The 10157-nt window shown below is 51.5% G+C and overlaps 1 protein-coding gene and 1 pseudogene across 1 annotated transcript in view; one reads left to right on the top strand and one right to left on the bottom strand.

The window, feature by feature from the left end:
- Nucleotides 1-2877: 2877 nt before the first annotated feature.
- LOC142450683 (nuclear transport factor 2 pseudogene) lies at nt 2878-3260 on the bottom strand (annotated as a pseudogene).
- A 2661-nt stretch (nt 3261-5921) lies between these two features.
- Nucleotides 5922-10157, top strand: part of ARHGAP8 (Rho GTPase activating protein 8) — a 29150-nt gene continuing 24914 nt past the window's right edge. The window contains exons 1-3 of the mRNA XM_075552606.1: nt 5922-5958; nt 6860-7003; nt 9655-9742. Coding sequence (XP_075408721.1) covers nt 5922-5958; nt 6860-7003; nt 9655-9742 — 269 coding nt within the window. The remainder of the gene's footprint in view (nt 5959-6859; nt 7004-9654; nt 9743-10157) is intronic.

The raw sequence follows: 10157 nt of genomic DNA, 5'->3' as shown, positions 1-10157 counted from the left end.
CCAAGAAAAATGCACTGCCAGCCAGCCAAAGCTCACGTATAGCGACCCTTCAGCACAAGATGTAACTGGCCCTGTGGGTTTCTGAGACTAAACCTATGGGAGTGGAGAGCCTCGTCTTTCTTTCCCAGAGCAGCTGGTGGTTTTGAACTGCTGACTTGGTGGTGAGCAGCCCCATGAGTGACCACTATGCTACGAGGGATCCCCTAAAAGCTTCTTTGGGTGGTTGCTGGGTAACTTCCTATGACCCAAAAAGGCTGCCAGAATTCCAGGGGAGGACAGTCCTCTTTTTGAGGGGTGAAGCTTCCCAGCACAGGTGGACCTCATTTTACTGAGCCTCATTGCACTGTGTCCTGCAGGTGTCCTGGGTTTTTTTGGTTGTTGTTGTTGTTCTTTTTTTTTTAATCAATGGAAGGGATTAATAGCCAAGAGTCTTGCCTGACTGTCTTGGTCGGAAGGCTCTGGACCAATCTTGTAAATTCATTTAACACGGCCCAATCCTGTCTGTAACTGATGTATCCATCTGCCAGCAGTCACGTGTTTAAGACAGTTCCCTCTGCCCTCCCTGTTCTTTATAAACCTTGGGATCTCAGCTAGCTCTTGGATGCCATATGACCTCATGGGAATGGTCTCCCTCATCTGGATGATGCGTCTTTGTCTTCGTCCAGATGAAGGCTTAATAAACGTTCTCCTTAAATTATATTTGAGACTTGGGGTCTCCTTTGCACACACACACCCCCACACCCAAACATAGCAGATTTGGGGCCTTCGTTAGTCAACCCTTTCCGAGGTGTCACATCCGGTCGTTGAATGGCATAACACGGAGTCGCTTGATGTTTCAGATTTTTCACGGCTGCACAGTGGCCTTCAGCCCATGTCGCCCTCTTATTCCGGATTGCTGAGGTCTCGCTGGCTCATTCCTGCCACAAGGACACTAAGGGAAGACTTGATGAGAGGGGCATCTAGCTTCAGGGGCCTGCTATCAGGGCAATGATCGGTGATGCCCACCCTGTTGGGTGGGCAGTGTGGTGGGGTAAGCTGTGAGAGTGGGTAGTCTCCCAAACACTGGCTTGGTTGGAGACAGTTCAATGACCCACAACTCCTAGAGTTATGGAACAGCTCCCCGAGATTCATAACCCCATCTGCAGAGGGCAGAGCGGCGACCCAGCCCATTGCCGTCACGTTGGTTTGGGTCAATCAACTCGTGACAGCATCCCAGAGTGGAACTGTGGCTGACGGGATTTGCTTTTTGGTCTTTGTTTTCTCTTTTGTGGTTGTTGTTATTATTCATTATGGGTGGGTGAAAGTCTACAGAGCAAATTCATTTTCCATTCAACAATTCATACCCTTTTTGTTCCTCCACTTTTGTTGTCCTGAGCTCGGCGTAAGAGCACTCTTTCCCCTCCTCTCTGGACTCCCTGTATGCCTTGACCTGCTTCCTGCCTTCCCAAGCTGTGCCTTGGAGCCACTGGCTCATAGTGAGGGTGTCCTCCTTGTCAGTGTTCCTGCTCAGTCTGCAGGCCTGTCTGATGTCGATTCCCAGCCGGGGTCTCCCTGGGGCTTCCCCTGGCTGATTTTTCCAGTATGTCTCCCGTCACAGGGTGGGCTTGAACCTCCAGCCTTTTTGTTCTGTGGCTGATCCCTTAGCCATGTGGGCCCCAGGACTACCTGACTCTTGACGAGGATTGGCTCTCCACTGAAACTCCGAATTCCCTGGGCTGAGAGTTGGTGAAGTTGTTTTGTATGAGTTTTTCCTTTCTATCGGAGGTGACAGAAGTTCAGGTTGGATTCCGGAGAGGACAGGGAGCAAGGGCTATCACTGCTGCTGCCAGATGGATCTTGGCTCAAAGCTGAGAACACCAGAAAGAAATTTACTCGTGTTTCCTTGACTTTGCAAAGGCCTTGGACTGTGTGGACCATCGTAGACTGTGGATGACCTTGAGCAGAATGGGAATTCCCGAACACTTCACTGTGTTCATTTGGAACTTGGACCTGGATCAAGAGGCACTTGTGCGAACAGAACAGCAAAATGCTTCATGGTTTCCTATCAGGAAAGGTGTCAGGGTTGCATCCTCTCACCACACTCGTTCAACCTATATGCTGAGCAAATCATCGGGGAAGCTGGGTTATATGAAGAGTGTGGCAGCAGGATTGGAGGAAGGCTTATTAACCATCTTCGACATGCAGATGCCACCCCCTTGCTTGCTGAAAGTGAGGAGGACTTGAAGCACTTGCTGATGAAGATCAGGAATTTTATCCTTCACTGAAGATTACACTCAATGTTAGGAAGACCAAAATCCTCACAACTGGATTTGATGAGTGGAGAAAAGGTAGAAGATGTCAAGGACTGTGTCTTACTTGGCTCCACCATCAGTGCTCATGGAAGCAGCAGCCACGAGATCAAAGGACGCACTGCATTGGGTCAATCTGCTGCACGTGACCTCTTCAGAGAGTTGAAAAGCAAGGCCTTGACTGTGAGGACTAAGGTGCACCTGACCCAAGCCATGGTATCCTCCATTGCATCAGATGCATGTGACAGTTGGACATTGACTGAGGAAGACCATAGACGAATCTGATAGCTTAGAGCTTACACGTTGGGCTGCAGTCCGCGTGGTCGGCAGTTTGAAGCCACCAGCAGCAGCTTCTCAGGAGAACGACTGGACTTTCTGCTCCAGGAATCCATTACAGTCTCGGAAACTCACAGGGGTCACTAGAAGTCAGTGCTGAGTTTGGCAGCGAGTTTGGTTTAGGAAGTGACTCGGGTCTTAAAGCCCCTGAGCACTGCGGCCTGGCTGGTGCATGATGTGTGGAGCATCTGGAGGAGTGTGAGGAGGAAGAGGGAGGAGGAGGAAGCAGCGTGAGTGCCTGGCTGGGCTGAGGTCAGCCGAAGTGGTGCAGAGCCAGCCTGAACCTGTCGTTGGTGCACACCCAGGCATCGTTGATGTTCTTTAGTAGGAACATCTGGTGAAAGCCCATGATGGGGTCTTCATCGGCCTTCAGCTGGCCCCCAACCACGCTGAGGATGCAGCTATCTGGCGTGGGCTGATGGTCCTGCGACGTGATTCTGTGCTGGATTTTCTGGAACGGAAAGCTAGACAACTTCTCCACAGTGGCAGCTTTCCCCTGGAAGTGCTGTCCTTCCCGCGTAAGGCATGACGCATCAATATAATTGCACGCAGTTGGGTTCTGTTGTTATCAAATAACTGGTAGTAATACTGAATGAAGCTGGATCCAATCTGTTCTCAAATCGGCTTGTCTCCCATTCTGGGGCATTGCCTGGCCTCATGGAAACCCAAGGGGCTGGCACGATGGCGGCAGCGGCAGCAACCAGCACAGTCTGCTGCTCTATCTTTTGATATCCAGGCACCATCAGCTTTCATTACCACATTAGCTTATGCACCCATTTTGTCTTCAGCCATCATATCAGGAAGGTGAGCATCCCAGTAAGTCATGTTATTAGAACAAAGTGTTCTTACATTGAGGGAGTACCTGAGTAGAGACCCAATGCCCGTCTGCTACCTTAATACTTAGCATTTAAATATGTATACATAGACCTATATCCCTACCGTTATATATTAATGTTTTACATGTATGCATGCCTATATTTATACCTCATCAATGTCTTTGGGCTCCTAGTTCTTTCCTCTATTTCCTTTTACTTTCCTCCTGTCCCACTATCATATTCGGCCTTCAGTATTTTCTCTAGACCACATTGCACTCGATCAAACGCTATCAGGCTTTCTACACTCTCCATGCCATGGACTTTAGATCTCTTAACGTTCCCTTATCCCTGGTTTGTAGGGTCCCCCTACTGAGGGCTTTCCTCTCCTTTGATGCTCCCCCACTTTGCTGCCCCCACTATTCCTGCTCGAGTTCTCCATAGACTGGCTTCTCCTGACAACGTGTCCAAAGTGCACGACACGAAGTCTGGCCATCCTGGCCTCTAAGGAGCATTCTGGCTGCTCTTCTCCCAAGTGGACGTGTTTGTCTTTTCGGCGGTCTCTGGCACTTTCAGTCGTCTTGGCCGGCACCACAATTCAAACCCATCGATTCTTCTTCAGTCTTTCTTCCTCCAGGTCCCACTTTCACATGCACAGGGGACAACGGGTGCACCTCAGTCCTCAAAGGAGCACCCTTGCTTTCCAAACACGCTAAAGAGTTCTTGTGCAGCAGGTGGGCCCAGTGCAATGCATCGTGCGATCTCTTGACTGCTGCTTCCATGAGCGTTGGCTGTGGATCTGAGCAAGACGACATCCTGGCAGCGTCCATCTTTTCTCCGTTCATCGTGATGTGACTGATTGGTCTGGCTGGGAGAATTTTGGTCTTCTTGACATTGAGTTGTTATCCACACTGAAGGCTGCCAGACTCTACGTCTGTTTAAAGTAAAAACAACGGGCCTTATTACGGACAAGAAGGCATTGTGTAAATGGGGAAATAGAATCAAGTGGCTCCTGATCAAGAGCTCCGAGGGGCTCAGGCTGACAGTGATGAGGCTCGTTGCTCTGGGGACAGAGGGGAGGGAGGGCAGGGAGTGGAGAGGGGCATCTGGGATGATTTCTGACTGGTGGAGCTGCAGGGGGCAGGGTCCTGAGGGATCGTCCTTTGCAGGAGTTGCCCTTTTTGGGAAAGGGGGGGTTTGAGATGACAAGACGTGGCTGATCACCCAGTTCTCAAAGCATCTCTCAAATCATCAGCACTGTCTAAGCACCCAGCACCTCTGTTAAAAAGGCATGACAGTAGGGGCAGATGGGGACGACGGGTCTAAGGATGTCCCAGGTTATGCTGTGACTTAAGTGTTGGGCTGCTAATCTCAAGGTCAGGGGTTCAAATCCACTAGCTGCTACATGGGAGAATGATGAGGTTGTCTGCTCTCATAAAGATTTATATTCCTGGACATCCTACACAGGGTCCACTGTGAGTCGGAATCTCACTGCCATCAAGTCAATTCTGACTCATAGCGACCCGATAGGAAATAGTAGACCTGGGCCCGTGGGTTTCTGAGACAGTAAGTCTTTGTGAGAGTAGAAAGCCTCCTCTTTCCCCAGAGGAGTGGACGGTGGTTTGGAATTGCCGACTTTGTCGTTACTGATGCACCTTGTAATGCGCTCAGCCAGCCACGTGTCATCGGGAGAGACCAGTCCCTGGAAAAGGCATCGTGGTTGGTAAAGGGGTAATGAAGAAGAAGGCCCGTAGCAAGATGGACGGACACAGTGGCTGCAAACACGCTCTCGGACGTAAGAACCATTGTGAGGACGGTGCAGGCCGGGCAGTGTTCCGTTCTGTTGTACCCCGGGTCCCTGCGCCCCAGAACCTCCTCGAAGGCACCTAACAACAACACGAATCAGAATCGACTCCGAGGCAGTTGTCTGATGTGGTTTGGGAGTTGCTTAAGCACCGGAATCCGATGCGTAACACCATGTCTAGCCCCTGCTCGTGCTGAATCGTCTGTTCACATCGGCCATTTCTGGCGACGAGTGTGAAGTAAGCAGAACAAGGTGTGCAACATCACAATCTCCTGTAAAAGCTGCTTGGCTCTAGGTTGACAGGAGCCCTGGTGGCACAGTGGGTTGAGTGTTGAGTTGCTTTAATGGTCAGGGCAGCTGGTTCAAATCCACTAACAGCTCCACAGGACAAAGATGTGGCAGTCTGCTTCCATAAAGATTTATGGTCTCAGTAACCTTGTGGAGCAGCTCCTCCATCCTACAGAGATGCTGAGTCAGAGCCAACTGGCTCGATGGCAGCAGGAACCCTGAGGAGCTTCTCCATCCTATAAGGTTGCTATGAACCAGAGCCAACTGGCTCGATGGCAACAGGAACCCTCCTCCCTTATGCTTCCTCTCAGGTTTCGGAAAGACCCCCTCTCACTTGTGTGGGACCCACGGATCTGGCATTGGTTATCAGGAGCTACAAGTCACCAGGAGAACATGTCAGGCCTGGACTTTGAAGAGTTGGCCGAGATTGGTAAGCACACGTTATCCTTCCTCCCTGCCCTCCCCACCTCCACGGCCCAGGTCCTGGGATACACTTCGTTTTTAATAGCTACATTCTGAGACATTCGCGTGGTCTCAGAAGTGCCGTCCTGTGCCTGGGTCCACCTTTCTCGTAGGGATTGGAGTGCGTCTCCCCAGAGGTGTGCTAGATTCCTGTCCTGTGGCTTTGAACTACTCTCCTCCAGGGTGAGCTGGGAAGGGTGGCAAGCAGAGACTTCTCCTGGTGTGCGTCCCGAGACGCGTGGCTCAGAGTGCAGGATGGAGAACACGGTCTGCCTCAATATTTCTCACCTGAAGGCAGACCACACCTAAAAAAAACCCTCCCTTTCAGTGGCTCAATTGCATTGCATTTGGTTGTTACGGAAGCTGATCATAGTAGACGGCATTGCGTAAAGGGACCTCACCGCATTGCATTATGGAGAGTGATTACGTTGTATTTATTGCATTACGCCATGCAAGGTAGTTTTACGTTACATTGTGTTACATTGCATTTGAAAGGTCATTACAGAGCATCCTTCTGTGGAAGGTGCCAAGCTTAACCTTAGAGTGCGTGATGGAGGGTGATTACAGACACTACACGACGGAAAGTTATTATGTTACGTTAGCTTGTAATCACTATGGCAGGCGATTGTACTACAGTGCATTCAGGAAGCTGATTCTGAAACATGGAATTACACTGCATTTTGGAAAGGCGATTACAGTACACTGCATTATGGAAGGTAATGATGAAGCATCATGTTCTATTGCAGTGTGGAACCCTGACAATAAACGGAGCGATCACACTGCCTCTCAGAAAGGCGTCAGGAGCAGGACCCCTGGCCCGCCTTCATGGGACAGTACAACTGACCTCTACCCCTCACTGTCTGCCACAGAGCTACAGAAGGACGAGCAGGAGGCAGCCACACTGGGCACCCTGAGACGGCCGTCGGTGGCAACCACGGCTGCTGAGGACCAGGCGCTCGGCCTGGGTCACCCGTTCTACGACGTGGCCAGACACGGCATCCTGCAGGTGGCAGGTGAGGCCTCGAAGGGGTGGTTCCCACATGATGGGGTGGCTTCCCTGGGGCTACCTCTCTCCAGCTGGGTTCCCAAAGTGAAAATCGAGGTCAGCTCCAGTTACCAGCCAGTGTTTGGGGCGGGGGGATGGGGGATCAATGATTGCACTGTCACAGCATGTTTTAAATTCGTGTAAGTGCCCACAGCAGAACATACACTCGTTTCCCACTGTCTGCACGTACAGTTCAGCTATACTGTGTTCTTCACGTCCACGGTCGTCTTCACTCCTCCTCTCACTGCTGCGAGTTTCCTGTCGAACCTTCCCAGTTGCTCTTGTCAGTTTGATCCCATATAGACAGGTCTTTAGGAGCCCTGGGGCCCCATTGGGACAGGGAGGTTCCTGGAGGAAGGAACCCATCCAGAGAGCTAATGGAGTCTATTAGTGTGAAGGATCCCTGGGGGTGCTGTGGGTTGAGCACCAGGCTACTAATGGGAAGGCCAGTGGTTCAAACCCACCAGCCTCTCTGCAAAAGGAAGATGAGGCTGTCTCTCTTCCCATAGAGATTGCACAGTCCCAGAAACCCTTTGGGCAGGTCTCCATTATCCCACAGGGTTGCTAGGTAGGAATTGACTCGATGGCAATGAGTTTGATTTGGGAGGAGAGTTATGTTGAATTTGAGATATATCTGTATTTTTAAAATAAAAAAAATTTTTTTGAACTGGGGGCCTTGCTGTAGAAGGAAAGATGATGTTAAGGAGCAAGAATGAAGGATGGACACAGCAGGGAGATGGTGTCACTAGACACTGCTGGTTAATTGCTGTGTGATTGGCTTATGTGATTCTGAAACAAGAACAAAGCAACTGATATGTATCCATGTGACTACACGTCTGTTATGTATGCAGTCCTGGTGGCCTAGTGGTGAAGTGTTGGGCTGTTAACCACAATGTCAGCAGTTCAGAACTGCTCCAAGGGAGAAAGGAGGAGTCTTCTCCTCCTGAAACACATTACAATCTTAGGGCCGCTGAGACAGAAAGGACTTGATAGCACTGCATTTGTTTGGGGTACAGAGTCCTGATGGCACAGTGGGTTAAGTGTTGGGCTGCGAACCCTTAGGTTGGTAGTTTGAAGCCCCCAGCTACTCGACAGGAGAAAGGCAATTGGGGCCACACTGAGTTGGGATTGACGCAATGGCAGGAGATGGCTGGGTAGATAGATATGCCTGAGACTGGGTTCTCTTGAGAAGCAAACCAGTGAGACAGGCATGTGCATGCCCGTGCATGTGCGCACACATGTACACACATAGATAACTTTATATCAAGAAAATGGTGTACACAGCTGTAGAGGTGAGCAAATCTAAGTCCAGGCAGATCCCAAGTGAGTGGGTCATATTTTGAGTTGGAGGCGTCTCCTGATTTGTTCAACTGTGGGGGCTGGTGAACCCAAGATCAGCAGGAAGACCATAGGCTAGTGGCTGAAGGAGCAGATGAGTCCAAGGTTGGCCCCTCAGGTTTGTGACTGCAGAGGTGAATCCAAGGTCAACACGTAGCAAGTCACATGGCAGACTTCTGACAGCTCCCAGAACCGGTGGGCAACATGGCAGCGATGGCTCCCAGGATCCGCAGGCCACTGGTTCATCCTCAGAACCATGGATAAGTCAGCTACTGTGGGTTAGGGTTGATGCAGTGGAGTGGGATTCTGGGGGGGGCTTGCTCCAACTTTCACAAAAGCTTGTTGACTCCCAAGTCCAGGCTGTGACGTGGTTCAGAAGAAGGGCTTTGGGAATTCGCTGATATGGAATGGGGATGGTAACTTGTACCTTGTTTGCCTTCTGGCTTTGAGGGGACTCAAGCCCCTGGTCACCCCCTGTGTTAGGCTGGGTTGTCTAGAGACACAAACCAGTGACACTCATCTATCTACAAGAAAGAACTTATAGCAAGAAACAGCTTTATTTCAAGAAGGGCCCCAGCCCAGTTTGCTCAAGTTCATGGGCCCAGTGCTAGCTGGGCCTCTTCAGACTCACATAGATGGTGCATAAAGGTGAGGTAGGAAGCAGGGAGATCACAGGCTGGTGGGTGCAGAGTCCTGTGGGTCCAAGGTCAGTGCAAACATGGCATGCCCATCTTGACCCTCCTGCCCATCATCCTCCCTCCCTCAACACGGTTCTTGCGCCCCCCCTTCATGCGCTTCTCTTCCGCGGCTGCCCAGTGGGATCCATGGTTTATGATCAGAATTCAGTGGAGGGATTGATCCAGGGGCGGACTCTGCCAGTGGATTCCAGGCTGTCTGCCATCCATAGAGCCTCCAAACCAAACTCACTGCCAACAAGGCGATGCCGACTCACAGCGACCCTACAGGACAGTGTAGAACTGCCCCTGTGGGTTTCCAAGACTGTCACGCTTTACGAGAGTAGAAAGTACCGTCTTTCTCCTGAGAAGCAGCTGGTGGTTTCCAACCGCCGACCTTGCAGTACACAGCCCAACACGTAACCACTCCGCCACTGGAAAAAGAGCATCTGGCCCCTAAAGCTCACGCCGTTGCCGTGAACGGTAACTCCCACTGACCAGCTGGAGGACCCTTCTAGACAGGGATGCCTGGCCTGCTCAGATTGGTGCCCAGGCTCTGGGACTCATGCCTGTGTCTGCTTCCTCCCTGCCCCCTCCTGCCCCCCAGGGGACGACCACTTTGGAAGGAGAGTCATCACCTTCAGCTGCTGCCGCCTGCCCCCTTCCCATGAGCTGAACCACAAGCGCCTGCTTGAGTAAGTGCCTCGGGCCCCCCTCCGCCGGGCCACCCCATCTCCCTCCCGTCCCACCCCCCAGACCTGGGCCATCCTCTCAGGCCCCTGCTCCCTCCAAGGATGGCAGGACTGCCTTTGGGAACTTTGAATGAGTTGCATGGGGTGGGCTCTTTGTTCTGCGGAACTTTCTAAAACAGAGACGTGTATGGCCTCTTCCCCAGCTCAGACAGTGGAGTCTAAGGAGCCTCCCCCGGTAGAGCTGAGTTATGCTTCTCCCAGGAGACCTTGAGCCCTACCCTGGGTGGCCTTGGGCAGACAGTGTCGTAAAGTCCACTTGGAGCCCACTTGCTACTTTATCCATTTGTCGTGTGTGGCATTCGTTACTGTCACCACGTTGTGCCCCTGTCCCTGCTGCCGGTAAGCCACCTTTTCTCAT

The sequence above is a fragment of the Tenrec ecaudatus genome, chromosome 6, assembly GCF_050624435.1.
Source record: "Tenrec ecaudatus isolate mTenEca1 chromosome 6, mTenEca1.hap1, whole genome shotgun sequence".
NCBI classification, from domain to species: Eukaryota; Metazoa; Chordata; class Mammalia; order Afrosoricida; family Tenrecidae; genus Tenrec; species Tenrec ecaudatus.
The sequence above is the reverse complement of the archived record's forward strand: the minus strand, read 5'-3'. Positions and strand labels throughout refer to the sequence as shown.